This window comes from Lonchura striata, chromosome 2 (genome assembly GCF_046129695.1).
Source record: "Lonchura striata isolate bLonStr1 chromosome 2, bLonStr1.mat, whole genome shotgun sequence".
NCBI lineage: Eukaryota > Metazoa > Chordata > Aves > Passeriformes > Estrildidae > Lonchura > Lonchura striata.
Genome location: NC_134604.1, coordinates 43,975,957 through 43,999,420, shown reverse-complemented (window position 1 = coordinate 43,999,420; position 23,464 = coordinate 43,975,957). Strand labels below are relative to the sequence as shown.

Here is a 23,464-nt window from a genome sequence, read left to right as displayed (position 1 = left end):
CCTTGCTGAGCTGCTCTGCTACAAGTCTTGACATCAATAGAAGTCTCCCTGCTTTAAAGCACTGTAATTAAAGGAACCCATGTCCATTCCATTCGCATGCTGTAAACCATGTGTGGTACCAGATCAATCCCACAGTTTTCCTTTACAATGACAGCTTCTGAGGCTTGAGTTTTTATTTTAACTTTTTCTCCTTTCAAAAATAGTCCAGACAGCTTCATTGTGGACTACTGTCATTAATTGGTGCATGCATACTTTTACAGTGTCCTTCATAAACATATAGAAACAGAGAATCCTTTAGGCTGAAAAAGATCTTTAAGATCATCAAGTCCAGTTGTTAATGCAGCACTGCCAAGTACACCACTAAACTGTGTTCAGAGGAGATTGACATTGTTGGAACCTATTTTAGAAATAATGATAAGAGAAAAATGTCCATGATGAAGTATGGTATGTGGATTACTACCACATTTGTTTCTTAGGTGACTATAAACTTGTACTGAGGTATGCTAGAGAGAAAACATTCAGATATGTTGTATCTGAAGAGACTTCTTATTTGACATTGGGCAAGTTTTTATTCTTTCTGTGCCTCAATTTCCCATCTGTATAATGGAGATAACAGGATTTTAAAAATCCTTTAAACCATATGTCAGTGACATTCAGATTTCAACCTTCTTGAAGTAAAGACATTTTTTTTCATACCCTTTGTACATTCAGCATTTTGAGCAATGACAGCAAATCTCGTTTGGGACTGCTTTTGTCCTCATGATTTAAAATAATTTGATTTCAAGTAAGATTAGAGTGTGCATTTTTACTTAAGTGCTTCCAGAATAAAGCAGAAGACCTTCATATACTGCAAATTAAAACTTCGGCAACAGGAAATTACAGATTAAAACTTTTTTTTGTTGTTTTGTAACTGCTATTGCAAGGAATTTATTCCGAGACATAAAGCCTTCATGACCTTTCTCCTGTTTATTTTTTTGGCAGGTATTCAAAGAAGGTCTGTGCTACTGAGTTTTACAAAGCAGTAGAGAAATGCCCAATTTTCCTTTTTGAACCCCACTCAGTACTTCCAATATATCACATGATATTTCTCACATCCCAAATGCACAACCTTCACCTCACCTCCTCCAAACACTCTTTTCAGACACTGCAAACAATTAATGTAACCTTTGTGAATGCAAACTATTTTTCACTCTTCAGTCCTTCACAAGGAAAGAAAAGAAAAGGAGCTTCACTAAGGCAGTTACCTATCTTTTAAATGGCATCAGTATTTCCTTTGGAGCCACTTTACATCTTTCTGAGGAACTGTGTAATCTGTCATCACTTTGATAGTAAAACTAATGAAAAGTAACCTAAATTTTAAAAGTCCTATAAAAAGAGCTGTTGTGCCAAATCTGTAAAGCAGCAGTAACTGTTCATACCCAGTCTCTAATGACAAAGAAGTGTCTTTGAAAGCCCATTTGTGTATTTTAAACTTCAGGATCTAAATTGCATGTACTGCTGCACCACGTTAGATACACTCTATAAATTACACTTGGTCACACAGTCTGAAGTTACAAATACACTTGTATCAGATCATGGTTTCAGCAGAAAAGCCTGTAGAAGTAATTTTACCTGACTTTCCATTGCATAAGGTACAGAAAAAAAAATCTCCTCCATTTTTTAAACTCAAGCAAATAATTTATACAACAGAATTTATTTTGTCTAATAAAAATTTGGCTCCTAAAATTTTACTACAATTACTTCATTTTCTTTAAAAATGCACAGCACATATCGATGGCTAAGTCAGCTCTGCATGTGGACTCAAGTGTATTGCAGGAATTTTTCCTATTAGGCATTTGTAACTTGATGGATAACAATGCTCTTTCTTTTGATTTTGCTTCAGAGAGTGGTGTGAGGAATTTGCTTGTCTTTCTATCTTTTTGGGCATCTTCTGTTTGGAGGATGATATGGAGCAGTGGCAATTCCCTAGGGATTCCCTAATACCCTGGTGATAAGCTGTATGGAATCCTGGCCCAGAGCCCTGTCCTGTCAGGGAGATAAATTGTGTTTCTGGATTCTGCTTCCCCAAGTCACCAAGGAGGAGGTGGCATCCATTGTTAGTGTAAGGTTTTAGAGAGTTCTTGCTCTGGGTGACATTTGCTTGTCACTACCAAAGAGAACGTGCTGCAGGCTGCTTTATATAGGGCAAATCACTTCATGCCTAAAAATATCTTGCAGGGTTGATCCTTCATTTAGTACAAAGGGCATAATTCTATAAAAGTCATTTGTTCTCTGTACATTTGTCAAAGTTAAAGATCCGTGTTTCCTTTATGAAGCTGAGAAAATCTTAGCTCTTATATGAGGCAATGGCATGAAGCTGGACATTAGGAAAAGTTTATTCACCCAGAGGGTGGCTGAGAGCCTTACTGAGCTGAAGGCTGTTCAATTTTTATTGCTCCACTGCTGAGCACTTGGGCAGTGGTTGCAGCATGAAACCTGACAGAATTCAAGAAGTACTAGGACTATGTTCTCAGGTATATGGTGTGATTCCTGGGGATGTCTTGTGCAGGGCCAGGAATTGAATTTTGATGATCCTTGTGGGTCCCGTCCAACTCAGAATATTCTATGCTTCTATGATCCTCTGTTGTTAGAGAGGAATATATTTGGAATCATCCTGGTAACTATTAAATAACTGCTGAGAAATAGTATATTTGAAGAGGCAGGAAATAATTGAAAAGCTGGTGCCAGGACAGATCTTAGCCTACCATGAGATTAGACCAAGTGTAGTGTTTGCAAAAGGAAAACAAAAGTTTGGTAGATTGAGTGCTTGGGAGGTGTCTGAGAACTGTAAATGCTTAGATATTAAAAGTATATAAATTTTTATCACTTCCCTTTGCACTGAGAACCGCGGCTAGTCATTAGGATGCAACTAATTTAGGATACACGGCCTGATTTATAATTAAAGTTGTTGGTTTACAAATGGCGTAAAAGGAAATGTTACATGGCCCAGAGGACTGGCAATACTAATGGATTCTAATAATACTTTATCCTGTGGGGTCTAAGCTATACACACAGGGCTCCTGTTATTTAGCAGATGTTACAGTGCACTGGCAACACAAAAGTAATCTAAACAAAAAGCATGTAGTTCATGTGATTTCAAAACTGAGATGAGTACATCTCAATTAGAAAAGGACAAATGTTTATACCAAATGGCCTTAGACATCCCACTCTTCTCAAATCAGAGCTATTTATTGCTAGAAAGCAGATGAACTTCCAGCAGATAATGAGGGGTTTGGAATTATGATATACAATAGCATCTTGTGGAGGTCTATTTATAAAGAACATATTCTTGCCATGATTCATTGACTAAATGTAGGTGTTTGTCATTATCTGAGGTGCTGTGAGGTATCTTGTGGCCTCTGTCAAACCTTCAGAAATGTGTAGGTCTCCCTTAGGTCCTTCATCTTGGCAGATACAGTAACTGTTGGTTCTTTTGTAGATGTCTTGGATGCCTTATGAAGACTCAAGGAGCATTAGATTTCTATATTTAGTCAGATGAGTTGAGCCCTTTATACATGTGAGGAGTTATGAGAGAAGATTTTGCATTTCATGGGAAGAGTTTTTGGATTTCATTACAATTTTATTCATTCCAGGAAGTGCAGTTCTGCTCCCCATATTAATTTAAAGACACATATATTTATTTTATAGAAAGAAAAAAACAAATGAAAAAAATCCTTATTACCATTTAGTCTCTAGGTTTACCATGAAACAGACCTGGTCTGCCTAATGTCTAGGAACTACCAATGTAATGACTGTAGTTTTCATGTAATGAACCCTGAGCAAATGTAAGAAGTGAGCCTCCCAGCTTGTGGTGGGGGACATAAAATCATGATTGCTACTTGTAGCTTGGCTTTGCTTGCAGAATTCGCTGCTTCTGAGAGCACTATATGGGGGCAAAAACCCCTTCTTCTGCCTGTTCTTAATATCTCATGTGAGCTTCCCATATCAACAGTTTTGAGCAGAATATTTTATATTTATGTTGAGAACTGGTGATCAGCTCCTCACCAAGAGGAAGTAATTACAATGGTGTGTCTATCACTGGGCAGAGGACAGGGAAAGAAACCACCTCATTAAAAGTGGATAAAAGAAATATTATAGGTGAAAAAGTTTCAGGAATTATTTTTATAGTAGTTGTTCGCATTTATATTCTGTGAAATCTTGAAAGACATGCAGGTCCTGCATGTCACTCTAAGAGAAGTGTTGTATAGATTTTTCAGTTGTGTCACAACCATATGTAAAGGCATAAAATGATGCTACTGTATTTATATAAAAACCACAAAAAAGGTAATATAAAAATGCTATCTCGATTCCAAGGATGATAGAAATTCACAATCATAATGAAGTAAAATCTAAGTCATTTATACAGTAATTAGATACTGGTACTAAGCTCACTTTCAAGCCAAATGATTCATCTACTATACCTTCAGCATTAATCTGTACACAAGAAAACCTTTTTTATTCAGAGACTAAACGTTGCTTTCCTTACCATCTGAAATAATTCTTTGGAATTCTGAACTGCCACCTGTCTTTCTGTCCACAGGTCTGTTTAAGGAAAAGATGTTACTGATGCCAAAAATTCGATAATCCAAAAGCATTTAAGAGACACTTGCTATAACTGAAGGTGGCAAATTCTGCTTCTGTTCACAGTATGAGGTCTGGAATTGCATATTTAATTGTTCCAGCCCCTTAAGGTTTGATATTTACAGATTCTGAATGGTATCTCAGAAAAAAAATGTATTTTTCAATGCCAAATGAGTCAGATGCTGGCCACTATGCTGCCATTGTCTTCATTATTTACTTTTAGGAAAAAAAGTAAATAATGTAAGTACTGGATGTCATGTAACTGCTTCTGCATGCTGTACCAGTTAATGAATTACCTTGATTTTTTTATCACATCACATCACATCATATTTTTTAATCACATCAGATTTTTTATCTTCTCATTGCTTCACAAGAGCTTATGATTTGCAATTTTCCTTTTGGGAACATTCTTACCTAATTTCTACACTTCATAATGTACAAAATACTTAAAAATATTGTATTAATTCCTTGACATTTTCTAGTGTATTTTTAGTTTACAGTAACTGCTGAAAAGAAAGTGAAAACCTTTTGCTAGGATGTTATTACAGGACGAAGTAATCTATTTCTGCTCCAGTTCAGTGAAATACTTAATTTGTACTTTGAACCTGTGCTTAAAGACTTTGGTAATTTTGGATCTGGATAGCAAATATAGGATCTCTTCTCTTCATGTCTTTGAGACACATTTTGAAAGAATAATAATTTTTCACAGATCCAAAAGTGCTTTTTAGTGGAGGTCTGTAGCAATATTTCCATTCTGTGTTGCTTTGCCTCAATTTACAATGTGCATATTTAATTTCTCTCCAATATGGACTAGAATAAAAGTGACTTTGTAAGGAAAAGCAGCGAAAAGAAACTACTAAGAAAAAAAAATTACAGTTAAGACATGATTTGTCCTCCTGACATCAATTTAAGTACTAGGATCACAGTAGATTCCTCTCCAGGATGAAAACAAATTGAGACTTATGCATGTTTAGGACCTCATTGCCTATATTAGTATAAGGATTGTAAAGAGCAGAAGCTCAAAATAACGAGTTACTTCAGTTGGGGAGCAGCAGAGAGTGTTGGGATGATTTTTGGTTTATTTTGTATTGCTACCATTTAGTGGAGTGTCTTGGTGAAACCAAGGAAGGCCTTTTCCTCTGCATGAATTGCAAGGCAGTGCTCGTTAGGAAGCCATGCTGGGGTCATACATGAGGTGATACGGGAGTGCAGTGGCCTCTGCATTTGGAAGTGCTGGGCCCTCATACGGATATCAAATATATTTCTTTTTTCCTGGGAAGCTGGATGAAGATTTTGCTTAGAGGTCCACAGTGAAAAAGAAGGAATGGAGATGCTGGCTTTTAAGAATGGAATAGCAAATTGTCAGTTTTGATGAACAGAAGTTGAATCATATTTTCAATGCCATACTCAATTTGAATTATCCCACTGCAAAATCAAACAGAAAAACAATTGTCCAACAATTGAATGTGAGATGAGTTTGAAAAGATTGGACTTTTTATGTTGATGCATAATCTGAAGGTTGTAAGGAGATTATTTTGATTTTGTTTGTATTTTCTCAACATAAAAGGTAAAAACAGGAAGTACCATACATGTTGAAATTGGAAATCATATTGAATGTAATATATAAAGATAACAACTAGCCTGTGGAAACCTCTAAATGAAGTATGCACTATAGAGACAATGTGTTATGGGATTCTTTTTTTTAGCATGCAGGTTTTTCTACTTGTAATTAAACTATCTCCCAGTCTGGGAGTATTGTCCTGGATTTATCTGGGATAGAGTTAATTTCTCCCCAGTAGCTGGTACTTTGCTGTGTTTTGGATTCAGTATGAGAATGATGTTGATAACGTACTGATGTTTTGGTTGTTGCTAAGTAGTGTTTATCCTAAGCCAAGGACATTTTCTGTGTCTCATGCTCTGCCAATGAGGAGGGGCACAAGGAAGCTGGGAGGGAGAGCAACTGAGACCCAAAGTGGCCAAAGGGACATTCCACACCACTGGAATATCACACCCAGTTTAGAAACTGGGGAAGTGACCTGGATGAGGAAAGGGACTGGCATTGGTGGTGAGCAATTGCATTGGGCATCACTTGTCTTACCATGTGGGTTTTTATTTTTTTTTCTTTTATCATCATTATTACTATTACTAATATTATTAAATTTTCCTTTTGTTTCAATTATTAAACTGTTCTTATCTCAACCTACAAGTTTTATATCTGATTCTCCTCCCCATTCCACCGAGGTAGGGGACTGAGCAAGTGGCTGTGTAGTGTTTACTTGCCAGCTGGGATTAAACCAGAACAGGTATGTGTAGAAATATGGGTAGCGAGAAAATCTACAGAAGATTTGCAAAAGATTAGGATCATTTATATGTTAGCAATTGAAGAGGTTATACTGAAGTATGTACAGAATTAGTGCTAGGTGAGCATCTGTTCATTTTTTTCAGCAAGAGAAGCAGGAATAATTCAGTAAAAATACATATCAAATATAATGTGTAACTTTACACAAAGACATCACTATTGAAGCCAATAGCTTTGCAGAGAAATACAGAAAAATGTAATCTCTGTGTGTGTTTGTGTAACAGGGAATTTATTAAATAAATATTTTTAATTCAAAGATAAATATCATGCTTCATGCAAAAATTATTGTCTTGTTGGTAAGGCTAAGGAAGAAACTTTGTTTATAGGAATATTATGATTTTTGGTTCTGAAGGTTGCTTGACTTAGTTTAATTTTCTTAGTATATCGTAGTGTCTGTTCTTGTACAGAAAATTCATGACTAACATAGACCAGCAGTTTGGTTGAGCTTGGTCATATCCATTTTTCTATTAGAGCTGATCTGATTTTCTGCTGGTACTGTGTGCAACTCAATTCAAAACTTAAATGTTTTTAAAATTAGTGGCATGTCCTTGAGCCAGGTCATTTACCTGAATTTAATGGTAATAATTCATTTGGCTTGGGGTCAGTATGTTTCATCCAGACTGAACAGCCAGTTCTGCACAGTAGACAACAAGACCAATCTAAGACAATTAGCAAAACTTCAGGCCAAATACTGATATTGAGTTCCCAGCAGTGGTAATGAGATGAGGTTTGTATATGCAGCAGCAAAGTCCAGGAGTGATCAGTTCTGCAAACCTCATTTGCAGTCAGTGGCGCCAGAGCAGCTGCTCCACTGTATAATGTATAATGTATAATACATTTGAAAGGCAGTTCACCTGAGCTGTCTTTTGGGTGGCTTTGTGGGATGTATTTGGCCATTTTTATGAATAACCCAGGGGTTTCTGATGCTGTCCTGGTCCTCTCTACAATCCTAAAGCCTTGGGTGACCCTGCTAGACTGCTCACTTTTACACACAGACTTCTAAAATTGCTCACACTTCACTATACAGAACAAAGAGATTTAAAAGTATGAGTATCTGTGTATACATATGAATATGATGATTTCTTAGCTATTTGCTATTAATATCAAGTTATGACATTATTGGTATGGGTTAGAATTTAATTCTTTTTAGGTCATAGTGAGTATTTTTTGGTAGGCTATTACAATACCATGGTATGCAGGCGTAATGGTAATGAGTCAGGAATTGGCACACATTCTTCTGAGTCAGGATATTAGGGGGCATTTTGTACCAGAGGTACTTTCTTTTGGCTTAGCTGCAGAGATGACCATCTGTGGTCATAAAAGATCCTGGGAATATTTTTGTAATAACCTAGTTTAGTGTCCAAATTTCTTTATGAGTAATAGCATTTGAATGAACTTTCCCAAATTATAGCTATTACTTCTTTTATAAAATATGCTTTGTCATGTACTTATGTTGTCATATTTATATATGTAATTTTATGCATTTTAATTTGCTATTAATCATATATCATTGCAGACTGTAAAGCTGGGGAACACTGAAATTCCTTGTGATTATTGATTTGTGTTAACTATGCCTGTGTACACAGGCAGTTCAGACACTGCCTTGAGATTATAAAAGGTTATTGTCTGCAAACAGCATGACTTCTGTCCCCTGTTATACCTCAGGTATAAAAGTCACTAACCACTCTGTTCTTCATAAATTGAAAGCCTAAAAGCAGTCTAAACAATGAGAAGTTCAGTGATCTGCTGGGATATTACCAGTGTTATAAAGCATGCTGAATACACATTAAAATAAAGGGCCTGTTGTGGTCTCAGGAAAGAAATAACTGCCCTTCATTTCTGTTCAAATTCAAGAGAAATTTTAAGGTGCTTCACTAGTTGACTGACAGGTAATTCTGTATTATTTCAATGTAGTGAAGAAACTATATTGTTAATTCCCAGATTAATTTCCTTTGAAAACTGTGGATATTTGTAATTCACCAACAGCTGATATATACTTCCTTTTATTCTGTTACATCTTAAAACAATACAAATACCTGATTAATGTTGTAACTGGGAAGTTGTAATGGAGGCTGGCTGCCGGTGAGGAAAAGGAAACAGACCCACTAATAACTGGCTGGGAGAGCAAGCTGAAACAGTAAGGATTTAAAAAAAATGGCTCCTATGGTTATTCTATTCCCAACCACCACAGAAACCTATGGATAGGTCTCTAGTGAAAATGCTGCTCTCGCTGTTTTGGAAAAATCCTGGGCAAATAGAGGGAAAAGGGAAAAATGTTACACAGTAACAATGTTGTTGACATCAGTGTCTCATTGTCCTATAGGTCTGAAGTTTGAGGAAATGCAAGAAAAATTTGGGGAGGAATTCTTCAATATCTGCTTTGATGAGAATGAAAGAGTTCTTCGAGCTGTAGGTGGGACCCTTCAAGACTTCTTCAATGGCTTTGATGCTTTGCTGGAGCATATTAGAACTTCATTTGGAAGACAGGCCACCCTGGAATCTCCTTCTTTCCTATGCAAAGAACTCCCTGAAGGCAATCTCATGCTTCATTATTTTCACCCACATCAGATTGTGGGATTTGCAATGACAGGAATGATAAAAGCAGCAGCAAAGAAGATTTACCGCTTGGAAGTAGAAGTAGAACAGGTCACAAATGATAAGTTGTGTTCAGAGGGGACAAACCCAGGTAACTGCAGTTGTTTGACTTTCCTTATCAAAGAACATGAAAATGCAAATACCACAAAAACACTTCCACCAGGAACTTCCCACTCCCCCTTAGACCTAAGGATTAGCATCAGCACCTTCTGCAGAGCTTTCCCCTTTCACCTGATGTTTGATCCAAACATGCTGGTTCTCCAGCTTGGAGAAGGTCTTAGGAAGCAGCTCAGATGTGACACTCATAAAACGCTGAAATTCCAAGAGTGCTTTGACATAGTCTCTCCTAAAATCAGTGCCACATTTGAACGAGTTCTCCTGAGGTTATCTACACCTTTTGTCATTCGGACCAAACTTGAGGATTCTGATTCTGAAAGTAAAGATAAGGTAAGCATATTGATTTGGAAGTGGATGTGCTTATATGTGTGTGGTGGGAGAGGATTTTTGCTCAGAGAAAAGCAGCTCAAGTCCTGTGTACTCTGGAAAGCCCACTTATGCTTGCAAACAGGGGCTAAGTGATATTCCCCAGCCAAGTGAATATTTTCCTAGATTATTTATAAGCTTTGCCTGTGAAGTTGTAGCAAATCTTGACATTTCCATTCAGAAAATTCTGCATAGTGGGGTTGAATAGTACAGCTTGAATAAAAGGGTGAGGAATTTTACAAAATACCTATATCTTATCCTTAATTTCACTCCAGCTATATTATGATAAGAATAGCTTATATAAATATATAATAAATAGTAAGCCATTTACTAGGGCCTAGCTTGAAGTATTTATTCTGAAAGTTTCTCACTGCAGGGTTCTCAGTGCTACCTTACTGTATCTTATTTCCCTGTTTTGGAATGCTGCTTTCCTATAGATTTTTTCTTACCTCTCACCCTGCATTCAAGGAAACCAGAGCTGTAAGTGGTACTGAGTATCACTTAAGCCAGTTTTATTGTGTTCCAGTCATTCAAATAGACACTTGTTCTCCTACACTGCCTCTTTCATCCATGTTTTACGAGAGAGCTACCTTAACCAGTGAGTCCTGTGTTGAGTTCAGTGCATTCAGCTGAGAAAACTGAGAACATGTCTTTAGTGTGGAGTTCTCCAGTGGATGGATAAAATTTGTCTCAAAGCTTATCCTTGAATTACAGGAAAGTTTTTTTTTTTTTTGTATGAAGTAAGGTTCTGGGTTTTATGCACCAAAATACTTGTACTTAATGCTAACATTAAAACCTGCTTAAAGGCTTGAAAGTCTGTGTGACTGTGCCTTGGAAATACTGCTGCCCTAGGTTGAACTGGATGATCTTTAAGGTCCCTTCCAACCCAAACCGTTCTATGGTTCTATGATTCTATGATAATTCAAAATATAGCTACTTCTTACAGCAGAAGTATTTCCAGCTCCTCTTTGGCACCAAAATGCATGTGTGTGGTGCATTTTCCTTTGGAAATAATATATTCCCCCAAGAGAAACAAACTGGTGCTTTTCGTTTTGTATTAGTTGATCTAATTCAACCTTCTCAAAACCAAAAGGCAGTTTATGTTTTAGAATCTGTCCTCAGTGTCACCCTATCCCTTAAGTACAAGAAGGAAATGAGGTGTGAAAAGGAATGGAAGTGTTGGCTCTGAGCTACCTTATGACACACTTGTTTCTCCTTTGAAAGAGTCTGGTTTCATGATACTTCAGGCAGAACACACTTGTCCCTCTCAGAAACCTTCCCCTCTCCCAGGACGCTCACAGCCTTTTGACTGCCTTCTGCTCTTCATGGATCTGCTGTAAATCACTCTGAAGAGGAAGAAGGCTTAGGTGGGGGATGGAAGCTTTCAAATCCTTTTCCCCTACTTAAGTTAAACACACAAAATATTCTCTTAACTGGACAGGTTTCATATGCTTGTGGCTTGCTCTTAGGAAAAGTGGCAGGAGTGGGGCTTGCTGTAGGCAGGATTTTAGATTAGGCAGTGCTAACACCAGAAAAGCAGGTGGAAGGGGGTAGCAGCAAAGGACATCCTTTGCATGCCAGAAGTTAGGAAAAAATGTGTATCTTTAAATGAATGAGTGAAGTGAATGAGATGCAAAAAGGTGCTGGTGAGGTGCAGGGGAGCTGCTTTGCTGCAGGCATGGGAATTAATTTGAGGACATCAGTTTATCTGAAGAGGTATTTTTTTCTGTCTCACCCATTTCATAAACACTTTCAAATTTTTTCTTTGTGAATAGTTAAAAAAAGCTCAGCATATGATGCATCTTGCTAGATATTCCTTTTTTTAAAAAAAAAGAAGTTGCACAGATTCATAGGCTGTGGCTGACTTGCTTACATAGATTTTGGGAGGAGGGACATAGCAATACAGTTTATGTCATGTCATTATCCATAAAAGTCTTTTATGGATAAAAAAAGTAGACTGGGCCTTGGGAACTGCATGCTGTATTATTTTCCCAGAGCTCATGTCACTTGTTTTGGAATTCTTTCCAGTTTGCCAGCACTTGTTTGGAAGTTGGATATTAGGCAGGTAGATCAATGACTGGTAGTATGAACCTGCTTAAAATTTGCCAGTAACTGACTTAGAGATTTCTCTGTTTCTCTGCCACACGCCTCTATTCAGTTCATAGTAGAATCGCATTACACTTAGAGCTATTTATCTTTTTTTTTTTTTTTTTAATAAATCTGACTGAAATAACTGACACTTTTCAGCTACCTTTGGTTACTTTTTTGGTTACCTTCAATGGCAGCTGTAGGCATGCAACCCAGACAGCCCTACTGCAGTGTTGAAGCTGTTCAGATTTCTTATTGCATTGAAAAAACAAAAAGTTCAAAGGCTTTGCAATGAACAGAGGCTGTTCCAGCCTCTCTTCAAAAGATGTTTATTTTCATTTCAATGCATAAATCATATATTTTTTTCAGACTGGCAGTGAGAAAGACAGAATGAGAAAATAGTTTTCATTTAGTCTTGACACCAGATCTGTGTTCAAATGAAAGTCAGTCGCAAATCATGATCTTTCCCTAACTAGACACGTAGAAGTAAAATAAAAAAACCCACCTGTCCTGGCTTTCAGGGTATTTAGCGCTTATTCAGTTTATTTAAAGATTAATTTGTGTGTTTGAATTTACTTGGATTTGAATTATTGGAATATATAATACTATCCTAAATTTCTGATACAAGGCCTGTGAGGTCTGGGTGATAGCACTTCCTGCAGATCTTTATGTGCACCTTTACAGAAGCACAGCCTTGTGCCTCAATATCTCAGCAAAATTTTGTTAATTTGGTATGTCACCAGCTGTTCCTTAGAGGCCACAGCATTTACAGGATCCCATTGTTCTAGGGACTGAACAAAAAAAAAAAAAAAAGAATTCCCCATCTGAAGAACATGGACACCAAGCTCTAAACATGATTTCCAAAGCCATGTTTCCTGTTTTCCCATGCAGTTAATTGCTTGTTATTGGCTTTTTTCTTATGGTATGGTACTACCCAGATGTTAAAGGGCCCTGTTGTTCTACTTCTTATACAAACATTAAGTTGCTTTTCACATTTCATTCTAAATTTATTTTTTTTTTTTTGTGTGCGTACGTGTTTAACCAGAGACCTTCACTAGCATCCAGTCAGCTTTTCCAAATTTTGGACATTTTCCCAAAATAACAAGGTCACAATGTTTGCTGTTTGACCTCTCTAAGGAAACTCATTCTATACCTCTCTATGGGAGCAATTGTTTATTGCAACAATAAAAAATAAACATATTGTCACAATTAACCATTTGGAATTGATCTCTTATGGCTTCACACATGGCTAACACAACGGTACTACACAGAAGTTCAGTGAATGTTAGTGGAGTCATGTGGGATAAGAAATTAAATTAAGAGGGCTGATGTGAACTCGTGTTGTGGAGTGTTTGAAATCATGTCGAGCCCATCCCCTAAGGTGAAGGTGCTGGCATGGGAGGGAGCTGATAACCCAGCAGTGAGTGGTGCTTGCAGGGTGGGTTGGTGTCCCCCCACCATTTCCTGCCCAGACAGGGGCTGGAAGCTCCCGACAGGTACATCCTGAGCACAGCCATTTTCAGCCTGCAGCGATGAGCAAGGCCATCTGTGACATGATATAAATACTCGTCTCCTTGACAGTACACTGAGGTGCCTGGAGCTGCTTCAGTTTTTAGCTGAATGGGAGCACAAGAATGGCTCTCCTGCTTTCACTCTTCTGGCACGTTCTCCGCATGTGTCCCTCGTGAGCCATCAGTGCTGGGCAGATTGAGAGGAGAAGGGGATGCCCTCACAGGGACCCCCTGTCCCCAGGACTTCAATCCAGGCCCTGCACTCCTGGATTGACAGGATGAGCCCTGCCAGCACTTTTGGTGCCCACCAGTTTGTGGGTCCGCATTTCTGAAACTGGCTTTCAGGTTCCCTGCCATATGCTGTGCAGCTGTAATTTCTTTGTATTGCTGCTCTTCAGATCAGACTAACAGCCCTTATCCGATTTGAAATAGATAAGTTTTTGTAAGGATACTCACTGGCCTTTGACTTAGGCCTCTGAGCACTTTAGAAATTATCTAAGAATAAAGCTGGCACCTAAAACTGCATTACTGGAGGTGTCCAGACATTTTTTTCCGTGATGGAATGTATTTGCTTTAAATATTTTATTAAAATTATAACTTCCCAGTTAATAGTTATCAAAATGTCTTCTGGCAAAAAATTACTTTTATTTTATTTTATTTACTTTTATTTTATTTATATCTGAGTTAAATCTTTTTTCAGTAATTTTAGACATAAAATACTTTTATTAAGGAAAAAAGTTTACCTTACAAATTTAAATTACAATGCAACATTTAAAATATGAAACACTGGATTTGATAAATATGACCCTCTGAAAATTTAATATTGGAAGTGTGGCAGCAGTTCCCTGGTCCCAGAGAGAAACACAACTTTCCCAGGCATCATTCTGGGAAAAATCTGTGAGAAGATCGGAGAAAAGAACGGGAAACAATTCCTATCTTAACTTTGCTGCACCTGGTATTGTGAACATGTGGACTGTGTTATGGAGATTTGCTTACCAGAGGGTGGTTTCTTAATTAGCCAATGGTGATGTGTTTGGATTGGAGGACCAATCAGGTCTACCTACAGCAAACTACAATATAAAAGAGCAATGGGTTTCTTATTAAAGATAATCATCAGCCTTCTGTAATATATGAAATCTATGTAACTTACTACCTGGCTGGGGGCTGTTTGCAATGATATGGAAGAAATTCCAAATGCCACATATAATTCAGATTTATGAATGGCTTGAAGCTATGTCTGTGAGGTTTAGGTTGGATATCAGGAAAAGGTTCTTCACCCAGAGAGTGGTTGGGCACTGGAACAGGATCCCCAGGGAAGTGGTCACAGCACCAAGCCTGACAGAGTTCAAGAAGTGTTTGGACAACACTCTCAGACACATGGTGTGACTCTTGAGACTATCCTGTGCAGGGCCAGGGGTTGGCCTTTGATGATCCTTGTGGGTCTCTCCCAGCTTAGCATATTCAGTAATTCAATGATGAGAAGTACATCCAGACCAGCATTCTGACTCTCACAGAGACCAAGAGACAATCCTTTATGAAAGAGGTAAGACAAAGTTCAAGCCTGCAGTGCTTCTCTTTGTGAAACACTCTCCTTGCTTTTAGCTCTCATGGGAGGGAAGCACATCCTCTTGCAGTGGTATCCCGGATGTGGCATGAGATAGCCCCCTCAGGACCAAACCTTCCTAATTTTCTCTAGCATCTTTTGAACCAGGAGGAGTTCATACTGTCAGCTTCTGTGGCATCCTGTGGACATAAGTTCTATTCTTTATTAGAAACTGTGAAGAGGAGACCCCCTTCTGGCAAGTGTCAGCCAGATGTGAACATTGAGGATGGAGTAAAACAACTGCCAAAGAAGCTTACTTGTTCCTGGCTTTGGCAAAGCACTTTCCCAGTCTGTGTTCCCATTTGTGTTGATCAATGGAAACTGTAAAAAAGTAATGCTTTTTAAGTGCTGGAAGTATACTCTCTTGCTTTTGATACTGAGAGTCAATTCTTTATCTCCTTCTGTATTTTTAGTCTGGACCAACTGAATGACACAAGCAGTCCTGACACTAGCAGATTAATTTAAAATCCACTGTACACAATCTTGTGTTTTTCTTTTGCTCTGTAACTGTTTTTCCTCTTCTCCTAATAAAATTAAAATGAAATGGCCTGAAAGTCATTCCGGCATGAGGGACATCTGTCACTTATGATCTAGGAATTCTAATTCTTTCCTAGAGCTGATTTATTCACAATAAGTCAGCTTTTGACACTAAGCTCCTGTTGCTTTGCAGGCTTACGGAGCTCTTGGAATCAAATTTGTGTCTTCTGTTTCTGCTAATGCTATTATCCCACCCATTTGCTTGTCAAAATGTGTATGGACTTCTATGGTTTTCAAGATGAATTGGGTTGGCTGCCTTGACTGCTTCTAGAGATTATGGTGGGTTGTGAGACACAATAGATGACATGACTTTCTTATCTCACAAACAGTTGTGCATTGTAGAACTCTAATAACATTGTGAGACAAGCCCAGAATTGTTAGTATTTCTGCTTTAAGACAGGCCAGTGAAAATGCTACTTTGAAAGTGTTTTCAGTGATAGGACTGAAAAAGTATAGTGACCTAAAGTTAAAATACTTCCTTATCATTTACATTCGCTGAAAAACAAAGTAGCTGTTTGGAAATTGTTTTGGCAAGTGAAGTGGCTGTTAAAACATTGTGACACCATGGTAAACTCTTCCTTATGATTTATATAAAGTTTTGGTAAGGAAGCTGGTCAGACAGGAAAATGTCCATACTTTTCTATTTGCTGCAAAACTTTTGTATGGGTTTCTAAACTACACTGTGTCATAACTGGAACAAAGTGCATGTCATTAATTTTTTGCATTGCAAGATGAGAATACTTAGACACAACTCAGTTTGATTTTCAGAAATGCATTTTTTCCTACCACTTTGTTCCACTGAATAAAATTAGGTGTTGGCTATTCACAGTACATTTTAATGATTTTCCTCATTTGCTTGTCTGAGTTCTTAAATGACTGTGCTTTTCATGGCATCTAATCTGAATGCATGTGATGTCAATAAAAAGTCATTTTCCTTGGGATGGTTGAATTAAAGCAGACACATTCAGTCACTCTTTGCCTTGCTCCTTCCTGTCCTGGCACCTCCAGCTTGACACTGTATGAAGTTAGGCTGAGGTTTTATTGATGTGTCTCTTTGCAGAGGCTGAATGGATTTAGAAAGAAGGGGAAAAACTGGAGTGTCTCCCTATGGATTGAGCAGGCTTTGTGCAGGAGCTCTCTCAAGTGCAAGGATGGGAAGGTAGAGCCTGTGAGAACACCTGGGTGTGCCTCTGAGCATAAACATTGGGTTTATTCTCTGAGGGGCAGCGAATGTGAGTGCTGGCTCTACTTGTGTTGTCAGCTTCCAGTTGTAAGGCCACTTCTACGCAGCCATTGCCAAACCTCCTGCAGCCCTACTCCTGGAATGTGCTCCCAACAATTTGGCAAGCCTGAGTTACCCCAGGTCACTTGCAGAACTATCCTGCATGGCCAAAGAGCCCACACAAAAGAGGAAGCTTCCCACTTTCTTCTTCCACCTTAAGTTTTGTCTTCAAACCTCAAATTGGGATCATGGGATTCCCTTCCTGTTTAGTTTTGAGTGTAGCTTAGTAGTTTTGGACCAGTTTTCTACTGCTTAGCTTGTTTCCTCCAATCATATCTCATAAATATCTAGTCTTTTGAATTTAAATTGTAGTTAACAGGATGGTTTGACTTTAAATATTAATTTATTCATGCTCACTGGGCATGCATCTTGTCGAGAATTTTTCATGCTTTATTTCCATGGAAATAAAGCTCTGAAGTTTTGAGACCCTCTATGAAACAAAAACTTTGCTGATGTTTTGGTGGGCCATGGACCAGGCAGTTAACAGAAAATTACTTTGTCTGAGACTTGTACCTGCATTTAAGCTATTTATATTCTGGGAATGCAGCTGAATCAGACATTGTAGATTTTGTAGGTCATAAAACTCTAATCAAGGGGTATACTACTATGAAATAACACTTAGAGCTGATTTTCCATTAGGAATAATTAGCAATAGTATGGAAGAATGAGATAATAGTGATTTGTAAAAGTCAGGACTCCAAAGCAGGCACTGCTTTGCTAATACCTAGCCAGGCATTTCTGCTGTCTCTGGGCAGTATTGGAGGTAAGTTTGACTAGGTAACGTTTTGCTGCCTTTGACTCTTGCCAAGGATGTGTGATATTCACCCTGCTCTACTCCAGGGTCTTCCTGGAGACTGACAGTGCCAGTAGCAGATCAGGCAGGTGGCCCATGCCAGTAGTGCTAATCATTGCTTCAGCTTGTGTTTTGCAGTGATTAAATGGTTGAGGAGGCCAGAGCACTCACCCAGAAAGGATGAGCCTTTCTTTTGCAGTTCTTTACAATGTTGAGGATGGAGTCACAGCTGAAGTGTACAGCCCAGCCAGTTCCCCAGTGGCTGGCTAACTGGATTTGCTCCTCTGGGAATATTCCTTTGGCACTTGAGGGTACACACACAAAGGTACTGCTTAGAGTGCTGAGCAATCACAAATAAAAAATGTGCAATGTGCCGTTGTGAGGATTCCCCAAATTTTGTAGTTTGTTTCTTTCTTCATTTTTTTTGAATATGGCTTTTATAACTATATATATTCAGATTCTTTACAGCTAGAACATCTAAGATAAATTTCCTTTAAAAAAGCATATACTACCCCCCTCACATTGTCATGATTAAAGAGAGTGAATCAACTTAACCCATAAAATAATATTTATATTATTTGTTCCTGTCACTAGCCTTTGGCTTTTATAAGTGAGGACTTAGACTGAGTATCTGAGAAAAGAATTTAATATTCTTTTTCCACAGGCACAGGACATGCATGCAAGATATTCCTAACACATAATTTTCCTCTTAAAAAATTAAAATTTTTCCTCTTTGCAGATTGCAAACAAATAATAAACATTTCGTACTTCAACACCTCAGAAAGATGTAAACATTTTAAAATTTGGTCCCGGATGAAGGCATATTGAAATATCAGTTCCAAATTTTGAATAATGTAATTTATGTCTGCTTTGTGAGTTTTATATATTAAGGCTTACTCTTTTTCTTTCTAAGAGTAGAAATTGATCTTGTTCACACTAGACAGCAGCTTTCTCTATCATAATTCTCATTCTGCTGTGGGCTCACTGGCAGAGCAGCATTTATGCAACCATCACAGGAATGAAAACATATTTCATTTTCACAATACCTTTCTTTTTCTTTGATGCTGTAGTGATTTAATAATTTTTTTCCCTTTCTTGGAAGGGGCTGCTATGTAGTTATTGTGTGATCTTCATAAAAACAATTTCAGCTATTATTTTTTGTGTCTATCTGACAGCATCTTTGTTGGAATATTCCAGTGGAGTGGCTGTAGTGGATTGCTGTCAGCACTGGAGTTGGTAGGATCTGATCATGTTGTGTCTCAGTACTTTGGCCTTGTACTTCCCTCTTCAAATGTTGAACTAGTAGCTTTAAAAATGTCTGTTCTGATGAAGATACAGGTCACAAGAATCCTGCTTGAGACAGTACAGATAATATACTGAAGAGTTTAAAAAAAAGATGGCTTAAATTGATAGTTTGCAAAGATAACTTCCTCTGAAAATTCATAATATAAAAACTTAGAGCATAAAAATATTTGGCCTCTGATGTGTTTGGAAGAGTTTGAAGAATCACCCCAAATTTGCAAACAGTCTGTTAATAAATCAATTTCTTAAGCAGGTATTTTAAAGGGCAAAAATACTCATACTGAGATAACTTCAAAGTCCTCGTTCATGGCTGTTGAAGGGAGATATGCCTGTCCCAAAACAGAACTGAAATCACACCCCATGGCTAAAGGAAGAAAGTGAAATGGGGCAGAGCTGTTTTTTGTTCTGTGTGTGATGGGGCACTCCCAGCACCTGGGCACGTGGTGCTGCTCTGGCTCAGTTTGAGCAGGAAAGTTCAGTGCTTGTGAGACACGGGCTGCAGGATGGGTGCCGGGATGGGGATGCACTTCTGTTCCCTCCTTCCACTGGTGTTAGGGGTCTTAGCAGCCTAAATTCTCCTTTTGATCCCACCCCCTCGGGAGTGTTGTATTATTTCAATTGTCAAGCAGCTTCTCCTTATGAGGACAACCTTGCTTAGAAAGGGATGATATTAAAACTGATCTCATAAAATACAGCAGGGCTGATTTCATGTATTAGTGTAACACTTTCCAGTGAATGCTCAATTAATTATATTTTAAGTGTTTAACTTAATAGAATTGCTACAATTTTTTGGATAAAACTGTTGGTATTTTCTGCTTGGTTACCTTAAAGGCACCCAGCAGAGGGAATGTTTGAATGGATTAACAGAGCCTGGGGATTGTTTTGGCTGTGCTTGCTGTGCCTCAGAGTCCTTTGCCATGCAGACTTTTGGATGACTCCCCTGTGGAAGTACATTCTGTCTCCATGGACATTGCACCTGGTAGAAGTCAGGCAAAAGTAATGAAGAGCTCCTGTATTCTCAGAGTTCTGCTACTGCCAGTAAAGGAGAACTACCAAGAAAAGAACAGATGAGGCTGTGTTAATTCCATCTCCACTGAGACCCAAGAGAAAAAATATCAGTGCTTGGCAGGTATTAAAGAAGATACTTCATACTGAAAGAACTTAAATTTTTCAGCTTCACTGAATGGTATTTAGTTTTTAATTTTAAAGGAAAAATTGCCATAAAAATATTGTCTAAAGCAGTGATGTGAATGCTGTGCAGACAAGCAGTGTTGTTTAATTTTCATGTGAAAGAAGCATGGAACATATCATTAAAAGGGCATCACATTTTCTCACTCATCTCAGAGGACTGCTGATTCAGTCTATTTCCTCTTTGCTCAGGAAGGCTTCAAATTCAGTTATTGGTTAACTTCTGTTTTGTGTCTTGAGCATTCAGTTTCTGGCATTTGTTCCTGGGAATAGGAGCATAAAATAACAGAATATTTTCTGTCAGCCAAAAATGCAGAGACCTCTGAGAGGTTTCCTAGCCATGTTCAGCAGCATCAGAGGGTCCTGAAAGGCTTTTGGAACCATTTTGGGTGATGGGGAACTCCACAGAGAATTCCAAGGACATGGGAATAACACTAACAAATATATAAACAGTATTTAAAAATAACTGTCTTACTGCTCCAATTCTGTTTTTTTCCCATGGTGTTATATAATTATATCATTGAATGTGTTGAACACATCAGGGTGCCACACTAGACAAGCAGGACTTGAAGAACCATCCTAGCAGCTCACTGTTTGCGCTGTCCAGAAATGACACATTTTTTTAGTGGAATGTTACCAATTCATTCTGTGAGTATTGGTGTACTCAGGTGTGCAGTAGTGTAAGAACAAAGAATATAAAAATGACAGCATAAAACCAAAGAGAAGTACCAGTGGTAGTGGTCGGACGTGCTGACCCCTGACTGATAACTGAAATCAAATTATAATTCTAAACTAAGTGTATTGTGCTGCTACTGTGGGGCCAAAACCTGGTACCTTTGCTCAGGGTAAGTAAGTTATTACATCTTGATTTGCCTTACTAATTATCATCAGCCCAGTTTCAACAGGATTGCTTTGGAGGAAGGTATTTATTTTGAGTAAGGAGAAGAAAATAAAGTCTCATTTGACATTGAGAGATCTGGGGATGTTCAGCCTGGAGCAGAGTAGGTGTGACCTTATATCAGCCTTCCAGTGCCTATAGGGGATTACAAAAGAGCTGGAGAGGGACTTTTTACATGGGCATGTAGAGATAGGAGAAGGGGGAATGGCTTTAGAATAAAAAGAGAATAGGTTTAGAATAGATGTTCACTCCTGTGAGGGTGGTGGGGCACAGGTTTCCCAGGGAAGCTGTGGATGTTCCATCCCTAGAAGTGTTCAAGACCAGGTTTAATGTGGCTCTGAGCAACTTGGTCTAGTGAAGGTGTCTCTGCTTATGGCAGATAATTAGATAATCTTTAGGACCCCTTCCAACCCAAAACTTTCAATGATGATGATGATGAAGTGCAGAAAATACATTTGGTCACTGCTCCTACAAATGCCTCGAGTATGAAACTTTTGGTAACAGAAGTGATCCATATGGCATGTTCTGGGAATTAGACTTTTTTTTGTTTCTAAACAGGAGTTGTTAATGTCGTCAATACTGTATTGCTGAATTTTTTTAGATGCAATCATAAATAATCCTCTTCTTTTCCTTTTCAGAAAAAAAGCCTTTTTGTCTAAAAAAAGAATTTACTATTCAACAAATTGTGACTTAAAATATTGTATAAGCTTCATATTTTTGAATGTGTTAATTTGATTAACATTTTAGGACTTGTTTCTATAGCCACTGTAAAAGTAGAGATTGTAGTATTAATTATGGGAAATGTCCAAAAAAATCACCAATTAATAATCAGAAGTGACTAACATGTTGTTTTGCATCTATGGCAAAGTACAGCTCTACAAAATTATGATGTGAAAGAACTGATTGATCACCCACCCAAATGTTTATTCCTGTATTTGTTTTAAGCTACAAATGGCTTTTGCAGGTTAAACCAAAGGCTCCTTTCACTAAGAGATCTTACAGTGATGTTGTCAAATGCTGCTCTGAGTGATTACTAGGTAAGGATATAAGTTACATATGAAGTCAAGTAGAATTTGACTAAGGAACATCTAAGAAAACAGGGCAGATCCAAGATACTGTTTTAAGATGCTTTCATGAAAATATTTCTTATAATGAATCTTAATATACCTTAATAAGCAGGATTTATTTTGCAAATTCATAGTAGACAAGGAATTAACATGCAGTCTACTAAGGGAAACAACACCTGAGTGAGGTATTTGAGATGATGAAAAGTTTCATCTTGTTGGCTTTTTTGTGACACAGATGAAAATGTTCTTTACGAAGTATCCTATCAGCAAAGCTCTTGGCATTGAATCTTCACTCAAAGAAGGTGACTCTGTGGGCATAGTCTTGCTGGGTGAAACTTGAAAGGATGTGTTAGCCCATTGCTCCAGCCATTGGCAGGGTTGGCCAGGAGCATAGTGCTCTCAAATACACTGTGGGGTATTTGGGTGGAATTTATGGGTGAGCTCCATCCACCTCTACGCTGGTGCCACGTGGCCAGTGAATGAGGAGCCAGGTCACGGCTGGCAGTGTGACGTGGTGCCCCAGCCATGCTGATGCCAGGGGCTGCTGGCCGAGCAGTGCTGCAGCTTTCCTCAGCAGTCTAACCAGTATCACCAGGAAAGCAACCTCAGGAGGGTCCTTGGGCATGGAAGTTGTCCAGATTTCTCCCAGAGTGTGAGTGGGAGGTTAAGAGCTAATGATCTTACAGAAGTGCGTCTGCCTCCAGACTGATTCTGCTGGGGAAGGGATGTAGATCTGGGTGAGCTCTCGTTTCTCAGCTGGAAGCTCCATTTTAGACCTCGGGCTCCTTCCACATCTCAGCTGAGTGAGGACCACTGCTGCATGCCTGAGTCCTGCAGAAGTGCTGTTGCTTTTTGAAATTGTTACAGATTTCCTTTTGTTCCATTCAGCACATCCCAGTCTTGTTGCAGGTGAGCAGAGGCAGATCAGTCAAATTCTGAACTAGCACACAGCTAACACTACTTTTTCTCAAAGAAAGAGCTGTGATGAAGAATAATATGTTTTAAAATTATGTTGCAAATTAACTGTATTAATGAGTAGTTAAATGAGCTGATTATATGCAGAGCAAAGAGCTTATTTTTCTTCTTCCCTGACCCTTTCATTCATTTTCATACTCTCCACTGTGCATGACCAGCTCTC

The 23,464-nt window shown here is 38.3% G+C and overlaps 1 protein-coding gene across 1 annotated transcript in view; it reads left to right on the top strand.

The window, feature by feature from the left end:
- The window catches only part of GUCY1A2 (guanylate cyclase 1 soluble subunit alpha 2), a 136,294-nt gene that overhangs the window by 16,632 nt on the left and 96,198 nt on the right, over nucleotides 1-23,464 (top strand). The window contains exon 4 of the mRNA XM_021529359.2: nucleotides 9,303-10,021. Within this exon, the coding sequence (XP_021385034.1) occupies nucleotides 9,303-10,021 (719 nt within the window). The remainder of the gene's footprint in view (nucleotides 1-9,302; nucleotides 10,022-23,464) is intronic.